Source organism: Carettochelys insculpta, chromosome 13 (assembly GCF_033958435.1).
Source record: "Carettochelys insculpta isolate YL-2023 chromosome 13, ASM3395843v1, whole genome shotgun sequence".
In the NCBI taxonomy this organism is placed as follows: Eukaryota; Metazoa; Chordata; order Testudines; family Carettochelyidae; genus Carettochelys; species Carettochelys insculpta.
The window spans coordinates 43,349,759-43,374,717 of record NC_134149.1 but is presented as its reverse complement, the minus strand read 5'-3'; the positions used below and the strand labels follow the sequence as shown (position 1 = coordinate 43,374,717).

The 24,959-nt window shown below is 49.3% G+C and overlaps 1 protein-coding gene and 1 non-coding gene across 2 annotated transcripts; both read left to right on the top strand.

Moving 5' to 3' along the window:
* The first annotated feature begins 623 nt into the window (after window positions 1-623).
* Window positions 624-695, top strand: TRNAE-UUC (transfer RNA glutamic acid (anticodon UUC)). The gene has a single exon. It is a non-coding gene; the product is annotated as a tRNA-Glu (tRNA).
* Window positions 696-1,003: 308 nt separating this feature from the next.
* Window positions 1,004-23,975, top strand: LOC142020008 (regulator of cell cycle RGCC-like). Its single transcript, XM_075007512.1, has 6 exons — window positions 1,004-1,232; window positions 13,455-13,697; window positions 19,541-19,696; window positions 20,168-20,248; window positions 21,691-21,753; window positions 23,475-23,975. The coding sequence occupies exons 2-6, from the start codon at window positions 13,670-13,672 to the stop codon at window positions 23,480-23,482; spliced, it is 336 nt and encodes a 111-aa protein (XP_074863613.1). The 5' UTR covers window positions 1,004-1,232; window positions 13,455-13,669; the 3' UTR covers window positions 23,483-23,975.
* Window positions 23,976-24,959: the final 984 nt, after the last annotated feature.

Below are 24,959 nucleotides of genomic sequence, written 5' to 3'. Positions count from 1 at the left end.
ATTTGTGGGGGGGGGGGGAGGGAGTTCCACGATTTTGAATCTGCCAACGATACGGATCAGACCACTTGCAAAATCTGAATCCAAGGTTATGGGCGTCTGGATCCAGCACTTTAGTTCCATCCAGGGAGCATAGTGAGTATTTATACACTCCCACAGATGATACAGTGTAACCTGATGACTGAGGTGCTTGGGGGCCTATGTAAAATCCTGCATGGGCATGTCTGGATGGGGCATGTTCATTAGGGCATATCGAGATGGTTGAGCTACGCTTTCCTCATAAACGCTCCAGTCAGGTTTGCATTTGCTGTGGGTGTTTTACACAAGGTTTTCCAAATGTCACAGCTGACTGCAGCATCACTAAAGACTCAGCACAGCATTGTTCAAGAGGTGTCTGTTTTTAACCCCCATTGATCACTTTTTCAAACGCAGAGGACAGTTTTGCTTGGACTGATACGATTGGTTCGCGTGCTCATTGCCGTCATGTACATAAAGTGTTGTACAGTGTTTGATGAAAGTCCTAGAGCCAAAGGCGAACACAAAGGGATCTAGTCCCCGAAGGAAAGCCCGGCGCAGTGGGCAGGGGAAGCTATGAGGACGGCACATAAAGCTTCTCTCTCAGCGCCTCCCATATGGTCTAGCGGTTAGGATTCCTGGTTTTCACCCAGGCGGCCCGGGTTCGACTCCCGGTATGGGAAGTTTCACTTTTCTCTCCATGGTTTCTAAAACTGTATTTAGCTGCCTACGCGGCTCCCCTCTTTCGCCTTTGCGCACCCCTCGCTCACCCGCAAGACGCCGCTTTTCAAGGACGAGCCACGCTGCGTTAGGGGGGTAAAGCCGCGCAACGTGGGCGCGGGAGCAAGGCGCAGGGAGGAAAAGTGGCCACTAGATGGCGCCGACGCGTCGGTCCCCCGCCACGGGGGAGCGGGGCGCTCGGGGGGCAGGTGGGCACCTCTTCCCGCTGCGGCTCCTGGCCTGCAATGGGCAGGGGGGCCCCCCCGCGCTCGGGCTTTGCGCACCGGCCGCCTGCGCTGCTTTCCTCCCGGGACAAACTGCGTGCGCTGGGCGACTTGGGGTGCTCGCGCCCGTCCTGGTGGGGCTCCCCTTGAGGCGGCGCTGGGAACTCTGCTGCCTTTTTCTCAGGAAGTGTAAAGGCCGTTGCTGTGTGCGCCTCCCTTCTTTTCCCACCAGGTGAGAGGAGGAGCCATTGCTGGGGGCTCTGCAAGTTTGCACAGGTGAGTGTAAGTACCCCCCCCACACACACACACTTCCCCCGGCCACACAGTAAATACCCCCTCATGGGAGTGGTGATCCTTTTAAAAGGTTCTCCTGATATTTTGTCCTGCTTATCCAGCCACAGGGCTGGTTTGGGAGCAGCAAATATCTTCCCCCGGCAGGGGGCTGTACCCTCCCCTTCTCCTACAATCTGAGTTAATTCGAAAGCCCCTCATAAGTGTTTCCCCTGCTTGATTTGAAAGCAGTTGAACGCTGGCCATGCATTGCTTTCACCTTTGCACTTTTGTTCCATAGGATAATTCAAGGCAGAGCCCAGTGAGCTGTCAGCTCTTTTATCTTTTTCTCGAGTTTATTTTGTAGTCCTGGATTCTGCAGAAGGGTCTTCTCAGGCTGGTTACCGATACAAGGGGGCACCAGCCTGGAGCCCAGGAGAGATCTCTGAGGTCATTAATATGTGGGGTGAGGAGCCCATAAGGTCAAAGCTGCATGGCGGATGTAGGAACAGGGATGCATATTTACTGATTGTACACACCCTAGGAGACGGACGTTACAATAGAGATTCAGAGCAGCCCAGGCCTAAGATAAAAGAGCTTTGTCACTTCTACTACAGGGCTACTGCAGCAAACAGCACTGGGGCTGCCCCATCATCTGCAAGTCCCATGAACAGCAATATGGGGATGGCCCCCTTAGGCACCTGTCTGTCCTCAAACCACAGTCCGAATGAGGAGGGGCTGCAGGAATATGAGGAGGAGCCTTGCATCTAAGAATCTCCCGGTTTCCAGCTCCTCCCAAAGTCAGGAGTTCAGCTCCCAGGAAGAGGGTAGCTCCCAGCAGTCTAGCCTGGAGCTGACTGGAGAAATACTGACCCAGAGCACACAGGAGGACCCTCTCACAGTTCAGGATTGTTGAAGCGTTGCTGGGGAAGGGGGCTACCCTAAGGGGGGTGTTGATGCTGAGAGGTTCTTGTGGAAGCTTGCTCTGGTTGAGTTTAGTGACCTATCTAGGCTCCCAGAAGGGCATCCGCGTATTGCCGCATTTCCATCTGATCATGCTCTGAGAGGTTTCCAAAGGTTCTTCTGGGGTACCTTTGAATCTTCTCTTTAAGACTCTGGGTGAATGCAAGGGTCTGCCCTCCCCTGTGGTAAGTTACTGAGCCAATCCACTCCTGCAGCTGCCAGGGTGGGACTAGAGCAGTCAGAGTTTCCATAGTGTGTTGCCTGTAATTTTAAACTTGCTGGTCTCCAGGAGATGCTGCCTTGTTTTCTTGTGAACTTTCAGCACAGAGATATCCCCCAGTGATATGGCAGCCTGTGGCCAAGTGAGTGGGGGTGATGTTAATGCTTTCCAAGTCATGGAGTAGCCAATGACACCACTCAAATCCCCACCATGCTCCCTTTACCTCCAACTTGCCCAGCCCTAACCACTATTTCCTCCTGTTTCCCCACAGCCTCCCCTTCCCTCCCCAAAAGCAGGGCTAAGTTCTCCCCATGTTAAGTTGTGTGAGGGGTCTGTGAGCTGGTTCTCCATCTAACAGCCTCCTCTTGGAATATGGAATGTGTGAGTGATAAAACTTTAACCTAGACAGTTTTATGTAGGGGGGTTTCAATCCCTATGGAGCACACGGGCACGGTTGTGCTAATTATTTTTTAATTTCAGACAGACCATCTGCTGCTCATCCAATATCTTGGCAGTTGACAGGCCAATTTAGGAACAGGTCCAGAGAGAGGAGTTCCTCAGGGACCTTGTGAACAAAACTAGCCAAAGGGTGAAAGAGTTGTGGATAGAAGATAGACTGGCCCCAAAGGAGTCCACCACCCATCTTTTGCGTGCTCTAGATGTGCAGAAAACATCTCGCAGACTCTGGTTGCTCAGCACAATGGGTGCCTTCACTTATTAAGGGTTTCCTGCATTCAGCAGCACCATTCTGCTCCCATCTGCTTTCCCCCAGTGCCCTACTTCAAGCCGTACACTGTGTTCCGTACTTCACCCTAGCTATGAACAGGGGATAGCCAGACGCTGACACAGCTGTGTATATTCTATTTGTGTGTATGTATCTTTCTTGTATGGAAAGTTAGAAATATGAAGTGTAACTCTGCTAATTAAGGAACTTAGCAGCCCTGGTGCTCAAGGCAACAATCTACAAATGTTTTGTTTTTTAACCAGAACTGAGAAGTAGGATGAGAAATGTGGTTGGTAACAATTTTTCTTGGGGTGTGTCTACGCTAGGAATTAACTTGGAAGTAGGCAGCAGAGAGTCTACACATGTTTTCCCTAACTTTGAGATCCTTACTCCGTTCCCGGGAATGGAATAGTGCCCTGCTTTGAAGGAGGGTGTGTGTAGACACTCAACATCGAAGTCTGTTGCTTCGAAGTAAGCAACTTCGAAGTTATTTTTGTAGCACAGACATGGCCTTAGTGTACTAAGCTTAGCTGCGTGTTTTGTTTGTGTTGTAGCCTAGTAACTTGCTGTGGTCTCTCTGTTTTCACTTGCAGTCCCTTAAATCCGACTTAGCTGTGCCTAATAAAAACTCTTTTCTTTATGGTCAAACCCAGGGGATATGTTGCCGAGGGGGAGCAAATACTGTGCATATCTCTTCACTCTCCTTATCAATGAAAGAAAGAGCTTCCTCTGGGTAGAACTTTTCTGCAGAAGAAGACAGATTTATCTGGGGTTTAGGTCTTATTTGGGGCTGTGCTCCTGGGTGCTTGCATGTCCCTGTGAATGAAACCTCTCAGAGCTTTTGTTAGTGTCTGTTACTCTGCTGGGGGAGTGTTACCCCAACTCTGTGGCACAGCTGGGGGAGACCGGAGCTGCTGGGCACAGCAGGACATTGTGGGGCTCCCCAGAAAGTAAGTATGGTGGACTCAGTGGGATGATCAGCACAGTGGGTGACAGTTTTGGGGTGGGGAGACCTCAGTGATCCAACTTCTCTGTGACTTTTCTTCCGAAGTAGTTAATTATTATAAGCTGAGGAGCAGGTCTCCCTTAGGAGAACTTTGCCTGCAGACTTGCTGCTCTGCTGCACCAGCAGTGTGGACACAACTTGTACCAGCAAACTTGCACTTTGGCAGCCTAACTTATTCTAGCTCCCTCCAGTTAAATAAACGAGACCCGTTTTACTAGCATAACTGCCTCCTCCCTGCGGTGTACTACCAGAAGCCCAATGTCAGGTCAGGCCCGCTGCCAGGGCCGGTAAAGGCAGTTGCCACCAGGCTTGGCATTTCAAAGGAGTCCAGAGCTCTGTCTGCTGCTGCTGCAGAAGTAGCAGTGGCCGGTGCTGCAAGCCCCTTTGAAAAGTATCGTGCTGTTACGCTGCGGGTGGCTCTGAGAGAGAGAGCAGGAGGCCAGAGCTGACTGCCCTTAGCCCTGCCCCTTCTGCCCCTGACCCCACCATTGCTGGGGCAGAGCCAGGCTCCCAGTCCCGCTGTAGTGGTCAGCGTGGCTGTGTCTGGCAGAAGTCCCACCTCTGACAGAGCTACACCAGAAAAACTAGTCATGGAGGCCTGGCTCATAAGAACATAAGAATGGCCATACTGGGTCAGACCAAAGGTCCATCCAGCCCAGTATCCCGTCTGCCGACAGTGGCCAATGCCAGGTGCCCCAGAGAAGGAGAACAGAAGACAATGATCAAGTGATTTATCTCCTGCCATCCATCTCCTGCCCTTGTTCTGAAGGCTAGGGGCACCATACTTTACCCCTGGCTAATAGCCATTTATGAACCTAACCTTCAAAAATTTATCGAGCTCTTTTTTAAACCCTGATAGAGTCCTGGCCTTCACAGCCTCCTCCAGCAAGGAGTTCCACAGGTTGACTGTGCACTGTGTGAAGAAAAATTTCCTTTCATTAGTTTTGAACCTACTACCCATCAATTTCATTTGGTGTCCCCTAGTTCTTGTATTATGGGAGAAGGTAAATAATTTTTCTATATTCACTTTCTCCACACCATTCATGATTTTATATACCTCTATCATATCACCCCTCAATCGCCTCTTTTCCAGACTGAAAAGTCCCAGTCTCTCTAGCCTCTCCCCATATGGGACCCGTTCCAAGCCCCTAATCATCTTAGTCGCCCTTTTCTGAACCTTTTCTAATGCCAATATATCTTTTTTGAGGTGAGGAGACCACATCTGCACACAGTACTCAAGATGTGGGCGTACCATAGTTTTATATAGGGGAAGTATGATATCTTTTGTCTTATTATCTATCCCTTTATTAATAATTCCTAACATCCTATTTGCTTTACTAACTGCCGCTGCACGCTGCGTGGATGTCTTCAGAGAACTATCCACTGTAACTCCAAGATCCCTTTCCTGATCTGTCGTAGCTAAATTTGACCCCATTATGTTGTACGTGTAATTTGGGTTATTTTTTCCAATGTGCATTACCTTACACTTACCCACATTAAATTTCATTTGCCAGGCTCTAGTGTGGCTCCTGCTATAAAGGCGCCTAACCCAAATGTACAGTATGGGGAAAAAGCTAAACTAGCACTAGCATTGTTACACTGGTGTAAATGTCTACACTACATGGCTGTACCACTACGTATACTGGTACCATTTTTGAGTGCAGCTATAGACCCTTCCCCAGAACCACTGCCTGGGTTACTGAAGTCCTCAAATTATGATGTCAAGACTTTGGGTTATAGAGACCCCCTCCCCCATTTACACTAGTTTAAACCTTCTGCCTTCCTTCAACAAAACTTTTCAGACCTGTGCGTAAATGGAATCTAGCTGAATGTTCATATCCTGGAATCCAGTCATTGTGCTAAGACTGAGGCTGTGTCTACACTAGCTCCCAGCTTCGAAGGGAACATGTAAGTAGGGTGTCGGGAGATTACTAATGAAGTGCTGTGGTACATATGCAGCACTTCATTAAGCTAATTCTCCCCGGTGGCAGCTTGGAAGTGCTGGCTTGTGCGTAAGCACCGCTCACCTGTGGGTACTTCCAAGTGCCCCAGCTACTTCGATGTCCCTTTACTCCTCAAAATTTCGTCCACTCTCTTTGCCTAAACCCCAGATCAATCTGTCTTATTCTGTGTAAAAGTTTTACCCAGAGAAAGCTTTTTCTTTCATTGATAAAGAGAGTTCAAAGTTGTTGCTTAGACACAGCTAAGGGTTTGATTGGGGGAGAGAGATGGAAAAGTTTACTCCTGAGCATGTTAAGTTGCTGCCTGGTACAGCTGGACGCATAGACCCTGGGGCAGTCCAGTAAGAATGGAACCACCCTGAGGAGAGCTTGTGTGTTGTGCTAAGCTCTGGAAGGCACAAGAGATGTTCCTTCCTATACCAATTATGTATTAAAGAACATTATAGACCACATCAAACATGATCAATGATCTCTGTGAAATTATCTAATCCCTCCCAATTCGTCCTATGCCAGCATGCATTGAGTCTGGTCTAAATCCAGGCTGGATTCTTCCTCCTTTGCATCCTGGTCTGCAGCGGGGCAGGGAGAGCCATGTGATTCTTTCAATTCCCTGAGACGGGTGTAAGTGCTCTCCTGGTCCTGGTGTATGCAACCCTCCCAGAGGGGCCTATGCTTTGCACTGCCCACAGACAGCTGAGCCGAAAGCGGGTTAAGGGCATGTGTTATGAGCACCTAGAACTGATTCCCCGCCTGCCTCTGAGCCTGTGCTAATCCTGGTTCATAATGGGAGTTCTTTGTTCAGCTCTTATAATAGGTTTTGCATTTCCTCCCTATGGTTTCCTAAAAACTCTTCATCCAGTAAAGAGCCACATGCTGAGGGCCGCAATCATTGGTCGGGCAAACATGGTCACCCGCCCCATGCTCAGCCACCACTCCCACCTGAATCTTTCTTAGAGAGACAGACTGAGCCCAAGACACCAGGGTTAACTGCTGCTCTTGTCTCAGAGCCAGGGGGACTTTAGTTGACGCAGGCTAGTGCTGCACTATAAAGGATCTTGGTGCAATGTCTGGTCTGAGAGATGGTACCTTTATAAAGCCCATCACACGTACTCTTAGCAGTGATGAATTAACTCCTTTTTTTGTCCCCAAGGGACAAGACTAAAAATATCCCCCATCCACCCCAGCCCACACCCAGCTACGTGAAAATCAAACAGAATGGACACCCTTTTCTTTCTCTCTTTCCCCTCATTTCCATCTGGCTCTAGCTCTGGCCCTTCCAGACCAGAGTTAAATACATTGATCCAGCTGAAAATTTTTGGGTTTTGGAGTGGAATGAACAACTCGCTCCTAACACAGGGGGCCAAGTTCTCTGCCAGTGTAACTGAGCTAAACTCCGTTGGGATCAATGGAGCTGCCTACATCGAGGACAACCGAATTTAGCCCAGTGGCTTTGCCGTGGAGCAAAGCTGGAGGAGACAGGAGTTGGGTTAGTGACCCTGCATGTTGAATGGGAAACTTGGGGGGAAGGTGAACGTCACCTGTTCTATTTTTGTCAGCCATAGGCTGCTGGGGAGCCCCCAAGAAAACTCCAGTTCAAAGAGGACAAGAAGTCTTGTGGCACCTTATAGACTAACAGATATTTTGGAGCATAAGCTTTCGTGGGCAAAGACCGGCTTCGTCAGATGCATGAGTGGGAGGGTGGTTTCAGAGGGGTATTTAAAGAGTGGGGTCCCAGTAAGAGGGAGGGCCAGAGCTGACAAGGTCTATACAGCAAGGAGGAAATGGCCCAGTATCAACAGTACTTACCGAAAGAGACAAAAACAAGTCAGATCAGACAGGGGGATGTGAGCCTTTGTCAGAGTCTAACGGGGAGATATTAGCACCCAGGGCAGAGAAACTGCCGTTGTAAGCTGCAAGCTACTCCCAAGTCTCTGTTTAATCCATGGTTAATGGAGTCAAATTTGCAAATCAATTGCAGCTCAGAGATTTCTGTCTCCGTTTGATTTCCGAAATTTTTTTGTTTCAGAACCGTCACCCTTAAATCTGCCACTGAGTGTGCAGGGAGACTGAAGTGTTCCCCCACAGGCTTCTGTACATTACCGCTCCTGATGTCTGATTTAGACCTTGTCATCTCTGGCCCTCCCTCTTACTGGGACCCCACTCTTTAAATATGCCTCTGAACCCCCGCCCCCACACTCACGCATCTGATGAAGCGGGTCTTTGCCCACGAAAGCTTCTGCTCCAAAATATCTGTTAGTCTATAAGGTGCCACAAGACTTCTTGTTGTTCTCGAAGCTACAGACTAACACGGCTCCCTCTCTGACACTTCAAAGAGGAGCCATTCACTCCACAGGCCACAGGGTGTCAGAGCTGAGCAGGGAGTGGGCTGGGCAGCTCAGGAGAGAGGGGTAGAGTTTTGGTCATGTGCTCCTCTTGCGAGTGCTGTGATGCTGTCAGGTCGTGCTACATATAGGGGATTTTCCACAACCCAAACCACATTCAGGAGCCGAGGGGCAGCCATGTTGCTCTGTAGCTTCACAAACAACAAGCAGTCCTGTTGCGCCTTGGAGGCTAACCAATGTATTTATTAGGTAATGAGTGTCCGGGGTAAGACCAACTTCATTCAGGACACGACAGCAGTCCTGTAGCACTTTAAAGACCAACAAAATGATTTGTTAAGTGATGAGCTTTCATGGGACAGACCCCGGTTACTATTCATTCAGGATGGTTTGTGTTTGCGTCTGGTGCAGGAGAGCGCAGCAACCATCTGCAGCATCCAGTACTACGCCGGATGGGAGGGAGCCAAAGGGTTTAGTGAAGCTATCTGTGTGCGTAGGCCTTGCTTCGGAGCGTGATACTTTTGTGGCTAGCTTGCCCGGCCTTGAAGGAAAGGCTGTTTCCCTCTGCAATAACAGCTGTGCCGCGGGTATGCCCTGAAACAGACAAACAAGGGAGAGCTCCCATCTGTTTTTCAGGTGAGGTATAAAACCAAGGCTCTGGCTTTGCGATCGTTATACAGCCCGCATCCCATTTAATGGGACAAAGGGAATTAATCCCAACTCTGTTATGGGGAACTACATGGTGTGCGGGACCCCACCACCACCATGCCGTGTCAGTCAGAGATGGAATTCTTCACTTCCCCTCCTGACAACTGGTGCACAGTGCTGCTGGCACAGACCGGCTGCTGCGCTTCACCTCTGAAGCTGCTGCAGGTGAGAGCTGAGTGAGTGATCCCTGCAGATCCAGCATGCACATCGCTTTGGCAGCTTCCAAATGAAAGGTGCTCTCCAAATATTACACCTACCAGGCTTGCGAAGGGTTCACACTCTTCCTTCCCATGTCTTCATACCACAGCCAGGATTCCATGCTCCAAGTGTCCAGTGGGGGGAGGACATCCATTAGAGAATGACGGAGCGGGTTGTGGGTGACAATGGGAGTCGCTGATCCTTGTTTAAAGCACATGCAGAGCTGGGCTGGGGACTGTAATGGGTCACGAGATAAGAGCCCGAGAGCAGAAGGCTTTGCATGTGCCTTCTGTTCCACTCGCTGTCCTGCTTGGAACCCTCCTGCCAAAACCGTGGCTGGCTGGGTTGCCCTCGCTCCATTTTTGTTTAATGCATTCTTCATAACAGGAAAGTTAAGTATGGGGAGCAGTCACCACTCGTGCCACTCAGCTGGCCCCAGACCTCTGCGCCAATCGCCACTTGTGCCAGTTACCCCCCTGGATCTCTGCTCTATGTCACATCCTGGGCGCCGCAGTTCAAGAAAGATGTGGAGAAATTAGAGAGGGTCCAGAAAAGAGCAACAAGAATGATTAAAGGGCTAGAGAATGTGACCTATGAAGAAAGGCTGAAAGAATTGGGCTTGTTTAATTTGGAAAAGAGAAGATTAAGGGGCAACATGATAGCGGTTTTTAGGTATCGAAAAGGGTGTCATAAGGAGGAGGGAGAAAACTTGTTCTTTTTGGCCTCTGAGGGTAGAACAAGAGGCAATGGACTTAAACTGCAGCCAGGGAGGTTTAGGTTGGACATTAGGAAAAAGTTCCTAACTGTCAGGGTGGTCAAACAGTGGAATAAATTGCCTAGGGAGGTTGTGGCATCTCCATCGCTGGAGATATTTAAGAACAGGTTAGATAAGTGTCTATCAGGGATGGTTTAGACAGTACTTGGTCCTGCCATGAGGGCAGGGGGCTGAATATGATGGCCTCTTGAGGTCCCTTCCAGTCCTAATATTCTATGATCTTAAGCCCACTTCTTTGTCGGCTCATTTGTCTCTTCCCACTGGAAGGCTTGTGGGCAGAGTCTCAGCCCAGGGCCTTGCACATGAGAGATGCTGCTGAAGTTTTAACACTCAACATGTCAGAAAACAGAGGAGCTTCCCCCCACCCATGCACCCCAGCAGCAATGTGGAGGCAGGTGGGTCCTGTAGGTCTGAGATAAGAGTTCCGATTCCATGGCCTGATCTGGCCCTGGCCACTCTGCTGAAGCTGCCAGTCGAGGGCACGTTTCATTGTTAATGTCCCACAATCCACAAGGTCCTGCACTCAGTCTGGAGCGAATTGAATTGCTGCAGCTGCTCTTCTGACTGAGCCTAGGAATAGCTCCAGCTCCTCTTTTCCCTCCTGGGTGAGGGCAGCATGGGCTGGGCTCTCCACGTGGGAGCCAAGTTGCTGGGCAAAGGCAGCCTGAAGGCAGCACAGCAAAACTGCAGACAGTCAGGAACAGCAACAGCCCCAAGCCAGCCCCAAGTGTTCGCTCATTCATTCACCTGCATTGCATATACTTTGCATACTTGGCAGCAGCCGGAGTAACCAGCCTGCACAGAAAAGAGCATATATGGAACAGCTGCATGTTGGGCGTTTGCATTTTGCAGCTCTTGGCATTGCCTTGCTGTTCTCCATCACAAGACTAAAAAAATCTAAACTGTGGGGTGGTTTCTTTTTCCTTTGCCTTCTGAGTCTTTAGATGCATTTGGGTTGTGTTTTCAGGCTTTTTTTTTCCTCCACAATAAGGGCCTTTGAATGGCAGCTGAGATTCTCTTGCCATGTTGTGACTCCAGTGGCAGGAGTCCGGTATCGTGAGATTTGACATCAAATCCTCACAGTTGGCAACAATGCCAGCAGCACTGCATTGAAAATAATAACAATAACGGGATTACGCTGTCACAAAACTGAAGCAATGAAGAATCGGTTGCCTTCATTGAACGCCATTGTTCCTCTGCTGGCTTGATTTATTAGGTTTTGATTTCTTTAAAGAAGAAAAATATGGCACTCCCAATTTTGTGGCTTATACAGACTCCTGTCTCTGTTGCTCTTCAGCTCCTGGAGCTAAAAACGCCTCTGGTTTTATCAGAAGAACTTATAAATTCTTTAGAGCTCTACTTGACTTAGGGAGTTTACAGGCTTTCTCTGCTTCGCCCAGCGAGTTTTTAATATTCTTTGAACCAGCTGGTGTGTTCTTAGAAGGACTCAGGCCTGTACAATGATGGAGCCTGGATATATGGATGTCACTCGCTCAGCACACGTGTTGAGACCTTGATCCTGAATTCAGATCCTTGTGCAAACAATTGCTACATGCACAGAACTCTGCGTGGGCATCATGTGTAACTGACTGAGGACCGGAGGTGATTTAAAGACATGTCCCCCCGATTTATGCATTAGACGGGAAATAGCCTGGACTAGCTAGTGTGGAAAAGTTACTGCTCTTTAAGTTCACACCCTTGCTTATTTCACAGCAGCTTCAGCACGTGGACAAGTCCATTGGGTGTGGGTTTCAGTCTTTATCGCCTTTGCTGCTGAGTTTTGGGTGTCCAATTGCAGAGCCTTTAAATAACCTGATTTTCAGACAGTGCTGGGCACTCATCTTCTGAAAATCACACTTGTTTATGGTGCTGAGATGGGCACCTTAAAATCAAGGCACCCCAAGCAGGAGTCACTTTAAAATGCAGGCTCCTTTTCTCCAGACCTGCCAGACCCTTAGTCCTCAGTGGCATGCAAGATAGGTTGCCAATTAGAAACTGGGAAACTTACCCAAGCCTTGCCCAGAATTTTTGAGTTTGATGTTGTTAGAGGAAATATAAAGTACCCAACTAGCAGTAGCCACAGCTCATGTAATCAGATTATGAATTTATCCTAAATACTCTGATCTGAGTCTTAATTGTAGATTAACGCCCTCAGCCAACGGACATGGAAAGAAGCCAGTGTTCTCAAACAAACCAGCTTGGGATTTACTGGTAGAAATAAGAGCTACGGGAAACATGATGCCTAACAAAGAGTGTTAAATTGAGATCTGCAGCAGGGAGTTTTGTTTATTGGTTTGGTTTCTATATTGTTTAGTGGAGTCTTGAGACTGAAGGAGGCACTAGAAAAGGGTGATTTTATTGACTAGCGGAATCCCCGCTCATGCCTTCTCTGATGAGAGCTCAGTCATTTCTGCCCCAGAATACGTTTTGTCCTGTGTACAAGGGCTCTCAACAGCTACCAGGATGTACTCTTTTGAGGCTGTCTGTAAATTCTCCAACACACTTCGGTGCTTTTCAAGAGCCATCTGCTCTGCATAATGCTGAAAAGGGCTCACGGTCTCAGTTCCTACCCTCAGGTACCATTAAGGCAGGGATGGGGAACCTGTGGTCCATGGTCCCCATCTGGCCTCCTGCTTAATTTGATCCAGCATGGCAAGTTTTCACACTGTGGGCCAGAAGTCCCATGCCTCAGCTACCCCTGTGAGGCTGGAGCGTGAACTCTGGCTAGGCAGAACGGAGCAAGCCCTGGCTCCCAGAGTTGAGTGTGAAGTGTTTTGTTTTGTTTTTATTCCCTTTTGGGAGCAGGTGCGTGAATGGGTTGTTTTGTTTTTGCTTTTTACCTGGGTGTGGCAAGTAACTGACTTTTCTGTGGGTCAGTGCGCTCTGACTGACACAGGGTTCCCCACACCCACATTATGAGCCTTCATTCTCTCTCTGTGCACGTGCATGACGTTTTATTCTCCCGTTCCCCCTCAAACAGTCCTGGACAATTCTCTTTCCGCCTCTCCCCTCACCTTAAAGCTTCAGCTCCTCTCTGCTGGCTGAATACCCTGCGGATCACCGCCAACGAAAGCTCGGTCTGCCTTTCCTGCAAACCTTCCAAGCCACACCCTGCCTCACCAAGGCGTTATTATACCCAGCCACACACCCCCCCTGGGACACGGGTCCTCTGTGCAAACAGCACCATAGGCTCTGCTATCCCCCCACCCCCTTGTGCCCTGCACTGGCCCAGTCCGCAGGCTCCCCAGCGATCCATCGGTACTGAATGAGCGTAGCGTTTTTCAGCCCGACACACAGCATTCTTTCCGGTACAAACGTTCCGTTCCATTCACAGAAACACCCCCCTTTCAGCCGCCGCGTCTTGACAGGCTGCTAGGGCGGGCCCCCTTGTGCGGCCTTCTGACTGGCTGAGAGCGACAGAGGGGGCGTAACCGAAAGCACAAAACTTGCCGCGCCGGTGGAAATAGCCCTTAGAACCGACTTAGTCAGTTTCATATCGCGATCTGCTGTCCTGCTCTCCAGAAGAGACGAGCCTTTCCCCAGCTGACCATGGCTACGGAGAACGCAAACAATGCAGGTAGGTGTTGCCTCCTTTCTGCATTAACTTCCTACCCTTCTACTGTTAGTACAATGCTATTTGATCACAGGCATGCACATGGTTTTTTATTCATTAATATATTTGAAAAAAACTTATGGGCCTCTTCTGGCTGTCTTGATTAAAACCCCATAGCACTTTATGCTTTTTGTTTCCATAGCACTTTTGAGTGTTTAACCTTGCCTGTCATTCTTAGGAGTCCTAGCTTTTTATAATATGAATTAACTGGATTACTACTTCTGATCCTCCTAATGGGGAGAAAAAATTATTCAGCCTGTCTGTATTTTAAAGGACTCTCCCACACGCCCTCGTTTAAAAACCTTCTCTCTATTCAATATAGTTTATCATAGGTTTTTTTTTAAAAAAAAAAAAAATCACAATAACACATCATCTTAAATGGTGTCAAGCAGCAGAAAAGTGGGTTTCAAGAAAATGGTTCATAGCATAAGTTATTTCTATAGTGTCTTTCTAAAAATCCAAAATGCAGTGTTTATTTTTGATGACTTGCCCTTTGCCTAAAACCCGATCAGAGGAAAATCTGGAGACTTGCTGATTTCTTTACCAATTATAGTGAGTTTGTCAACTTTTCATTCATATTTAAGAGGGAAAGATGCTTATCTTAGAAATGCAAGTTGCGTGTGTATTTATTTTCAGTTCATGTGCAGTCAGTAAAAGAGGAGTGAGTGCCTACCCTTTGCCTTAAGTAATCTTTGAGATATTTCAAAAATAAAGTTACACAAATAGACTCTCCTCTATAATTAACATAAATCATCATGCAGCAACTAAAACCATACCTCTGATCTTTATGATCCGGAATGAGTGACCTCCCAGAGCCTTGCAGCCCCAGAAAACAAACGAGCTTGTACTGCAGATGAAATCGTGAAAGAAAAGAAATAGACAAGTTCCCAAAGGTCCTACTCACAGGTTTCTGTCAGGAAGATACATTCCTTTTCTTGCACTGAGATAGTAAAGCTATGAGCCAATAAAACAAAAGCAAACACTCCCCCACCACCCAACCCCAACTTCATCAGTACAAAAAATCTGCCTGTTATTCAAAAATCAATCTGGAACCAGCCGTTCCAAAATGTCAAGAGTCATCTGCTGTGTTTTTTTTTTTTTTTTCTAAAAAAGATAGCTGCAACTGTTAACAATTATTGATCTTAAATTATTGTTTCTTTTTGTGGATTTGCAACACATAAATAAAACTGACAACCCTAAAGCCCAGAGAGCTCTGCTCCCCTATTGCCAACCCATTATGCTGTTCAATGAAGATAGTGTAAATTGTTTTCTGGAGTCCAACTCACTGTAGCTTAACGCTTCTTAGGGGCCAACTTCTATGCGGAATTCTTTTTACCACTGGGATAGAATTTTGGGGCCCGATCCTCAGCCCTTTAGGGTAAGGGTTCCAGGGTTGGCTTGCGTTCTATATTTCTTGCTGTGAATGTTAAAGGATGGACAGTCCTAGCTCTATAGATTCGAGTCCAGGCCTGCAGGGAGCAGCATCCATATACAGCCATATTCCAATAACCTCTCAGCCCCACCCCACTTTTTTAACTTGATTGTGTACTGTAAGGAGCTGACCATTTTCAAGACCTATAGTGTATCGAGAAACAGCTGCAGCACTGAACCTCAAACCTGTCCCACCTCCTCTTGTGAGCTGGCAAGTCACCCACCTCCAGTGTTAATCCCAATTCCCTGCAAGGCCGTGGGAGGAAAAAGCCTCTTGCATGGCTGCATTCCATACAAAACCTGATCCTGACAAGCTGTTCCTTGCTCAAGTTGGCTTGTGTCACGACAGAAGTGGGTCTGTCTCACGAAAGCTCATTGCCTAATAAATTTATTTTGTTGGTCCTGCTGTGAGTGAGGTTAAAGACTTATTGCTATCCCTCACAGAATTTTTTAATCTAATCTGCACCAGAGCCTTAAAAGGCCCCTCCAAGGATCAAACGCCCAACCGTGGGTTTACAAGGCTTATGCTGCAACTACTGACAAGTCGTTAATTATACCAAGAAGCAGCTTCTCTTCAGCCATTTTTCTCCCCACGAAGCCTGTCAGCATAGCACTTCTGCCCACAAGATTAAATCACAGATTGTTCAGTGGAAGGGAAAAATGTAGACCACCTCACTGAAGATGAGGGAAATGTTCTAAGGTTTCCCCTAGCTCTAAGCTCTGGTAAGAGGCACAAAAGAATTTATTTATTAGGGGCTTTCAGACAGCCAAGATCCTTCGCTCAGCACAATTCTACCTCCGCTTGCCATGCTCTTTAACTCAAAACAGTTGCTGCCTACCGAAGTCGCACTGTGTATGTTTCCTGCCATCTGCAGATAACCTGTGTACCGTTATCCTCGTTGAAACGCCACAGAGACCAGTAACCATTATCTGTCATTCATTTGCACACACCCACACAGACCTCTAGTTTTGTTACTTTCCTAATTATCTTGTCTGTGCTTGTGTTGGCACGTGGCCCTAATCTGACATCGTAAATGCACCGGGAGAGAAGAATTTTCAGATATTTTCCTGACAGCTTTTACTTGTAGGTGGCTGAGGAGATTCAGAGGTATTCTAAATCAGCACCACGAATCTACAAAGACAGGGCTGGATCCTTGCTAAGCTAAATCCAGAGTAACTTGGTGGAATTAAATCTAATTGATGTTGGCACAGGTGAAATCAGAACTCCTTGTGGCTTCCATTTCAGTGGAGTGTCGTTTATCGTACAGTTCAGAAAGGTTATTTTTATGGGGTTTTTTTATAGAGTCTACTGTCACGAAAACCTCAGAGGAAATGAGCACACAAACAATAGTCTCTAATCGGACGGTGAGGATGTGATTATTGAACTTGGAGCCAGGAGGTTGACTGACGAAAGCCATTTTGCTCTCTTTAGCTTGAACTTGCCCTGATCTTTGTAAATATCACAGGGGGTCTTCCATGTGCACACGAGAGGCCAGTCCATACAAAATCTGATCACCATACACTCTTCCACGCTCAAGTCAGCTTGCGTCACAACCTTCAGGCCCTGTAAACACATTCTATTGTGTGCTGAGGAGGGAACGGGGGGGGGGGGGGGGGTAAAGAGAGGAAGCTTTCAATAGTCTTTTGGAGATCACAGAGCAAATGTTTATGTTGGAAACTCTTTGAAGTGAAGATGTCATTTTTAGCTGTGTCTGCAAAGTGTCTGGAGTGCTGTTGGTGTCATCCAAATAACATTACGCTCGTTCTAGATAGGATTAGCCTCTTCTGGAGGAAAAGGGTGGGACAAGGTGGCTTTCAGCAAGGTGCAGAACTGGGATTTTGGAGATTTCAGTTCTGTTCCTGATTCTTCCACAAGCTTCCTGGGGACCTCTGAGAGGTCATTTGGGCTCTCGGTGCCTTAGTTCCCCTTCTGTAAAATGGTAACAGAGAGGGAGCTGTGCTAGTCTATATACTATCAAAACAAAAAGCAGGGTGTGTCAGGGCCATCATGTGGATGTTGAGGACAAATCCTTTGGGCTATTAGCTACACAGGTTTCCAGCAGCTGAGGGCCAGCTACTATGGCAAGGGCCCCGTCTTCATGTCTAGACTGCTAAAGAGATGCAGCTGACAGGACTGTGTTTGCTCATACACCAGTTTCCCAGGGATGGTGGTCCTGACCTACCTCGTTCTCCAGGAGAGCAGAATCTGGCCTAGGTAGTGTAGAATGATCATTCATAAATGCACTGGGGAGTGGCCTTGTCTGCATTCCTGGGGGACAACCCCCCCAGATCTTTTTTCTGCAAGTCTGTGAAGCTGCTTCTTTACTCTCGAATTAATTGTGCGAGTGTCTCAAGCTGCATGGGAGGAAATGGCAGTGGGCTAGATTTCTCCCTGCTGTAAGTTTCCTGAAGGCAATGGCATCACGCTAGGGAGGGCCTAGCTTAGGGGTCAGCACTCTGAGGCGCGTGAGCCAATTTTCATCGGCACTGAGGTGGGAACTCAGTCCTGCCCCTCCTCCCCTATGCAGCCGGGAACTTGCTCAAAGCCAGGCCTGTGGGTTAAAAAAAGAGCAGCGAATGCCACCAACCACGCCCTAAATGGTAAAGCGCTGCATCTTCATTTGTTAATGAAGCTGTTGTAAGTAGGACTGTTAGTGACTTAAAGTATCACTGGCACTTGGGCTGTACGTAGTGGTCAAAAGGTCAAATGTCAGCACTCATAAGGCCATAAGAATGGCCATTAATGGGTCAGACCAGAGGTCCATCTAGCCCAGCATCCTCCCAGTGCCGGGTGGACCGAAGGCAAGGATCAAGCTGAACGCTGGTCTAGAGGGATGCGATTAGTTTTGTCAAGTTCAATTTGTCAAGGCGCAAAGACCTGATGCCCCAGCTAATGGGATGTCCATTGAAGTCGACGGAAGTAGCACGTCTTTGCTCCTGGCTGCATTTGGCCCATTCTTTTTGCTGGAGCTGCAGAAGTAACATGCTCACCCCTCAAGGGAGAAGAAGTACCTTGTGCCATCCGCCAGCAGCCAGTTAAGGAGCTGCACTGTGGCTCTGCCCCAGCCAGTGTGGATGGCAAGGCTGAAGAAGTTCTGAGCCGGGTGGGGAAGTTGGTTGTCCCATTTCTGAAGCTGGTGGCCTGGGGCTGCCTCAGACATATCCTGGAGTACATCTACTGCTCTGCCCCAGGCTGGGGCGACCTCACTGCCTTCCCAGCACTCTCTGCTGCGTTTCAGATATTTGTTCCTCCTACAAAACTGCCTGAACTTACAGCCCCAGCTCATGGCGTTGCAAGGAACGCAAATTATAGAGGAGACTCTGCCAATTGTAATTGGACTGTGTGATTTGGATGTTGCTTGAGGATTGGTCCTGGCAACACACTCCACTCCCAGGGAGTAAATACAGGGCTCTTTGTTAGAATTGTAAAGGTTCCCTATAAATTTGTCCCTTGGTTTTCTTCCGTCCCTCTCCCATGCCCATTAAAAACCCCTCAGAGGAATCTAGTGAACTGGTGGGATCTGATTCTCACCTGGTGCTGTGAACTGGGGGTCAATATTGAAACTGACGGTGTTACATGAGGCTAAAGCAGTAAGCGAGCCCAGAATCGGGCCCAGTGTCTCTGACTCAGACCCTCTGTGTCGCACCACTGCAGCCACCCTGTTGCTGGCAGTTTGCAGCATTCTGTAGGCAGAGCCCTGATGTCCTCAGGGCACACTGGTGCAAGATTGGCTGCTGTCACTGCCTGAGTAGGGCCACGTCGGCCGGTGAGCTACAGGGGTAAATGAGAGCAAAGGGTCCGTGTTCATAGGTGACCCACGGGCCTGTGATGATGAGAACATAACTGGGCTTGGCTGCTGGGGTAGATAAAAGCACTGCCAGGCAGCAGCTCCTCCCATATTCTGTTACGGACATGCAGCTAAGAGTGGCCATCCTTGGGGACTGCTCTTCTCCCCTGGTCGCTTCAAAGTTGCTTTTCTAGTCCCACCCCATTCCTCAGACCCAGGACCCAATGCTGATCTCTCTCCCATGGGCTCTGCACTGGGGTAATGGGACTGACCTTAGGCTCCTCATCCGTTTGCTCCCTTTGGTGCACTGAATTTCCAGTCCTTCCCCCAGATCTGGCAGCTGTAGGCGCAAGAGCTTTCTCCCACGCAACTTCCACTGCCCAGGACAGCTTCTCAGCCTCTTCTCCCCAGGTCCTCTGCTTCTCCAGGCTCCCTTCACCCCACAGTTTCCCTCTGCTGTGGACATTGAGCTCCAACTTCCTGCCCCACCCAGAAGCACACCAGGGTTGAGAGAGAGAGAGTGTGTGTGTGTGACACATTTTGTGTTGCCTCTGCATGACTCACTGGGCTGATCTCTTGACTCTTCAGGGCTGATGGATGACCTCAACGACCTCCTGCGGGAGTTTGATGAGGTGATTGAAGACTTTGACAAGGGTGAGGTCTGTCAGTATGAGCAGCACCTGGAGGAGCTGAAGAGAAGGACCCTCCCCAGTGTGTATGACAGCGGCATCGATGAGATAGAAAGTGAGTTTTTGTGGCTGGTGGTGCAGAATAAAATGAGCCCTGGTGCTCTGTGGGGGAGCAGGTGTTGCTTCTTGGGGGAAACCTACTGGAAGGGATGAACAGAACTTGTCTGCCTCTGGTCTTAGGCCAAAACCCACCTCTGATCTTTCTGTGCCCCTGTGTGCCAGTGATAATCCCACTGACGTTCCAGATGACTGCATTCGACTGCCACAGCCAGAATGCAGACAATCCCATTAGGATGAATTTGGCCTCTGCCGGGCAGGTTGGAAGTGTTTGTTGTTCCCGTTTTGCAGCTGGGCTGTCTAGCAAGAGTGATGCAGCTCAGCCGGCAGAAAGTATGACCCAGCTGCTCAGTTTGGGAATTCTGTTAGATGTACCATGTGGGCCTCTGCAGGTGTATTTATAACACACCTGTGGCCCTTGAAGGTAGTTGGTGCCTTAATGCAGTGACCGATCGTGGTCTGTCTGCAGGTACCAGCACATCTCCCAGGAGCAGCTTAAACTCCAGTGAGGAAGATCTCAATACATCAACCAGCGTTGCTAATTCCAAAGGTAAGACTGGGACAGATCTTCCACTGGAAGAGGGCTTTTTGGTGAATCCTATTTAAAGAGCCCTCAGGAGAGAGATCCCAAAGCTGAGCCCATTCCCTCAGTGGTGGCCCTAGAGAGGTGGAACGTGTTACAGGTAAGGTGCATTTGGTCCAGTAACTGCCACATGTCCATGTTTTTCTGCGGGAATCCTGTGGAGAGGGGACTGTTTTGTAGTCTGTGGTGAATGGAGAGCAGTTGTCTCCTCCTCTTGGACTTCAGCACATGCGTGATGGTACAAGCTATGTTTCTGATCCAGGCTGGATGGGTCACTTCTGAGCTCATGAATCCAGCCTGGAACCTTGTTACTGATCCCCTGCCCTGGCACTGACAGGGCTCAGCAGAGGGGGAACTCACGGGCCGTTCCTGGCGTGGCACAGGAACAAGAGCAACGCTGTCGCCCTGATTGCTCTTCCCCATCAGATTTGTGTCTAACGGGGATAAAGGCTGATGGCTGCATGTGGACCTCCATGGAGGCTTGTTCTGGGGTGACCATCTGGGTCCCCTGCACAAATGAGACTGGGATCTGGACGAGGAGTCAGATTAGGGAGAGGCCATACGCACACATTCGCTCCACCGTGACAGGGCTGTGGCTTAGGTGTCTGATACTGTCCTGGGAACAGCACCATCAGTTCTCAGGCTCTCGCCCCCCTAGCCAGGCCTTGGGGACCACCAGGAAAACACCCTTCCAGATTTTGGCCGGAGAGCAGAGTGCCCAGTGCAGGACTGGGAGAGATGAGCAAGTGCCTGTGACTGCTGGGACACGGTTGAGGGGATCAGTAAAGACTCTCCTGGCTCTTGTGGCTCAGTGCTTTGGTTAAGGCGCTCCCAAGAACTAACCCCCCAGAGCAATCACTGCTGGTGGCCAGCCTGTGGAACACCATTGTCCCACATTCCCTGGCTATGCCTGAGCCGGGCTCCATTTCATATTAAGGCTCTGGCTACGTGACAAGCTGGAGGTGTGAGTCTCTGGCTCCTGGACACACACTTGTGCTCGCTCCAGGAGAGCGAGCGTGAGCGTAAATAGCCACATAGCTGTGGCAGCACAAATCCCGACAGGAGGCCTCCTGAGCTTGGCTGAATGCAAACCTGCCTTTAACCAGCAGGTATATATCTGGTGTGGCTCAGCGCCTTTGGGATACCACCCCTACCCTGTTGCTACTGCCCAAAGGCAGCGCCCATAGGCACCTACAAGCAAGGGCGGCACAGCCTTCACTTGCAGCATAAGCCGAGCCTCAGGCCAGCCTGTAAATGACATCCCTGATGTTCCACACTCTTGTGACAAGCTCCGCCGCTGGCGTGGAAGCAGTGATCGGCTACCTGGCCTGGGCAGAAGAAACCAAGGGGAATCCCTTTTGGGATGGGTGTGGCTGGGTAAGCCTCTGACTGTGGGTCTCTCTCTGTAGCTAAGCTCGGGGACACGCAGGAGCTGGAGGAGTTCATTGCGGACCTGGATAGAGCACTAGAGGGTACGTATGGAGCCGTGATCTCAGCTGCCTTTCAGGGCCCACTGCGTGCTAGACTCTCCGCTGGTGTCCGTATGCACAGCTCCCCTGAAGTCAATGGAACTACAACAGCTACTTGTCCTTAGGCAGAACCGGAAAAGATCACGCCTCTCCCCTGTCTCCTCCTCTCCTGTGCTGGCTGACAGCATGGGAAAGGGCAGGTGTGAATGCTGACTGCTGTGCTGAAGGCCGTTGAGCCCCAGGGCTGGAAGGGGGCACAAGACAGCCCTGGATGGGAACACCAGCTAGCATTTAAGAATGGGATTTTCAACGGGATTTCAATTTTAGGGGCCTGAATCCCATCGAGCACCACTCGGCTCCTATGGAGTCAGACCTGGGCATCTAACTCCCCTTGTCTTGTTGGAAGCGCCAGCACTGGTGGAATATGGAGATCTGTGGTGAAATCCTGGCCCCCCTGGAATCGGTGGCAAAATTCCCCCAGCGTCAATGGGGCAGGATCCCTCCCGGGGTTCTATTATGGTTTGTTCCACCAGGCTGCCGGGTGACCTTGGGGGAGTGTGTCCCCTCCCCTTTCTGCACCGCTTGTTCCCATCTAGCACGTGGGGGTGATGATACCGCCCTCCCCAGAGGGAGGCGGGTCGGGGGGCCTGACAGATCTGAGCGACTAATTCTGCAGCCTCCGTCATTCAGGGTCACGTCGGCCCAGCAGCTGCCCGAGCTGTGCACCCCCGCTGCATCCTGGCAGCTCCCCTCCAGTCACCAAGGACGGGTGGAAGTGACAGCACTTCCTGATTACATTTCTCTCGCCCTTCACGGGGCTGGGTTTCCCCAGAGAGGTTGCCCCGGGCTGGATTTCCCCTCACTCAAGCAAGCTGCTGCACTGGAAAGCCAAGCCAGTGAGAGTCCAGCATGCAGGGATGACTGACAGCAGCAACTCAGAAACCCCGCCAGGGCTGGGCTGCTGCTGGCCAAACCCTGACTTCCCGGCCTGGAACACCAGACCCTCACAGCACTCGGGAAGAGCCACAGTTCCCTCTAGGGGCTACATTGCTTCCAGCTAATGCAACCTGGAAGGTGGGAGGCAACGGGGTTACATAGGCACGTGGGAGAAAGTTTCAATCTTCAGTTTCATCCAGGGGAAATTCTTGCCCTTTCCTGCCCTCTGTATGTGGAAATATTGGCCACAGCCTTGGACTCACTTTCTCTAGAATGAGTAAAAAGCTGCAGCATGAATCCTCCCCCATTCATAACAGGAGGTGAGAGAGGGAGAGATATAAGACAAGGAGGCCCTCTCCTGCACCGGCCACTCAAACATCTCACCCACTTTGCAAAGAGTCTCTAATAAAAGTCTCTCAGTATTTCTTGGAAGAGTGGCTGGGCTCTTTCTTTCTCCCGTGGGGGAAACCTGGGCGCAATTAAAGTTCAAACTTTCCAAAGTGTTTTCTCAGTGCCCAGCTTCAGGTAGTTTGACCTGATGTGTTGAGCAGTTTCCTGCTGTTTCTTTGTAACTCCGCACCCCTGGGTGTTCCCCCCCACAGAAGTCACAAGCTGACCATCATTAACTGGTTGGCTGTTACCCTAAGCAGAGCCAGGAACCAGATCCAGGGAGAGCAGATTCCCAGTCTCGGGCTTTAAAGCAGAACCTGCCAAAAGAGGGACTGAGCTTTCTTTCTGTCTTTCTATTGTACACTGGCCTAACAATACCTTGCTTCTTTGCCTTGCAGAGATGTGAGATCCTGGCTCTGGGCTGGAGTTCTGCAGAGAAGTCATGGCAGATCTGAGATGTCTCTCATAGTTCCGCTCCCATCCTTTCACATTCTACTGTTCGGAAGAATGGGGTTTAAAATTCAGATCCAGTGGGGCAAAGAGAAGACCTGCACTTCCCTGCTATGAACTGTTCTGCTACGGACTTGCAAACCCATTGTGCCTGGCAATCCTGGCTGGTTTCCTCCTGTCTTATTTGATTGCCCCTTCTCATTTGAGACCTGAGGTTTACTTCCGTACTGGCCTCTGCAGGTTTCCTCCTGCATTTGGTGATCTCTTAACCACAAAAAGACACAACTTCTCCTGCTGGTCCCCAGCTGGTGGGTTGGGGTTTTGAGGAGACCTCTTTTCTAAGCAACACAGAGATAGCCATGTTAGTCTATATTCTATCAAAACAAAAAGGCAGTCCAGTAGCACTTAAGGCTGATAAAATAATTCACGAGGTGGTGAGTGTTTGTGGGACAGACCCACTTCTTCAGGCCAACTGAAGACAACTGGTCTGAAGAAGTGGGTCTGTCCCACAAATGCTCACCACCTCATAAATTATTTTGTTAGTCTTTAAAGTGCTACTGGACTGCCTTTTTGCTCTTTTCTAAGCAGAATGCCAAATAATTATAAGTCAAAGTAGGCTACAACGGGACTCCGGAGTCCCATCTGCAATGAGTAGGAAAGTAGAGTGAAGCCACCTCATTTCACAGGTCCATCAAGGTCTTGTCTTCTCAGAAATTGTACAGTGTTTCCTTGCCCTGGGGACAGCGGTTTTGTTCTAAGTGAAGTGCCTGAGCTCTGCAGGGCTTTCTCTGGTCTCAGTGGATATCTTGGCTGGAAAATACCATGTACAGCAATTATAACTGGCATGGGGATCTCCATTTTCAACTAGGCTAAGTGTCTGCTCATGTCCTAGACACCTTCTGTAAAGGTTTAAGCTGGGCTAGGCTAGCAAGTGATGGCTATTTACTGTCATCCTAGAGTGGCGTGAGACCCATTCCAGCCTCCTAGAACTCCATTAGAAGGTAAATAGAATTGTGCAAATCACCAGAGCTGATCTGGGTCACAGCTGTGCAGTTGACAATGCCTAATTTTGCGTTCCTCAATGCTGACCAAAGGAGGCCATTGAATACAAATAAATGACCTTAACAATGATGCCATGCCTGACCTTCAGCTGCTATAAACTGACTTATTTCCATTAACTTCCATGGAGCAATGCCAGAGTACCTGCAGCTGAGGATCTGTGCAATGAGGTGTCTCTTTTCAGGGTCAGGAAGATAGCAATTGCCTAAATTAACATGTTTTCAACATGGAATCCAGGGAGCTCAGTTTCAATGGACTACTACAAAGATTTACAGAGGGTCCCATGGCTCTATTTGACATTTTAGGGGGTCTGCAAATGTGGGGGGGGGGAGGCGGGATTTAAAAACCACTAGCTCACATGAACAGACAATGGT

Coding starts and splice junctions, on each gene's coding strand:
- LOC142020008 (XM_075007512.1), top strand. CDS start 13,670: ATGGCTACGGAGAACGCAAACAATGCAG. Junction 13,698..19,540: donor GGAGAACGCAAACAATGCAG/GTAGGTGTTGCC, acceptor TTGACTCTTCAG/GGCTGATGGATGACCTCAAC. Junction 20,249..21,690: donor CAGCGTTGCTAATTCCAAAG/GTAAGACTGGGA, acceptor CTCTCTCTGTAG/CTAAGCTCGGGGACACGCAG.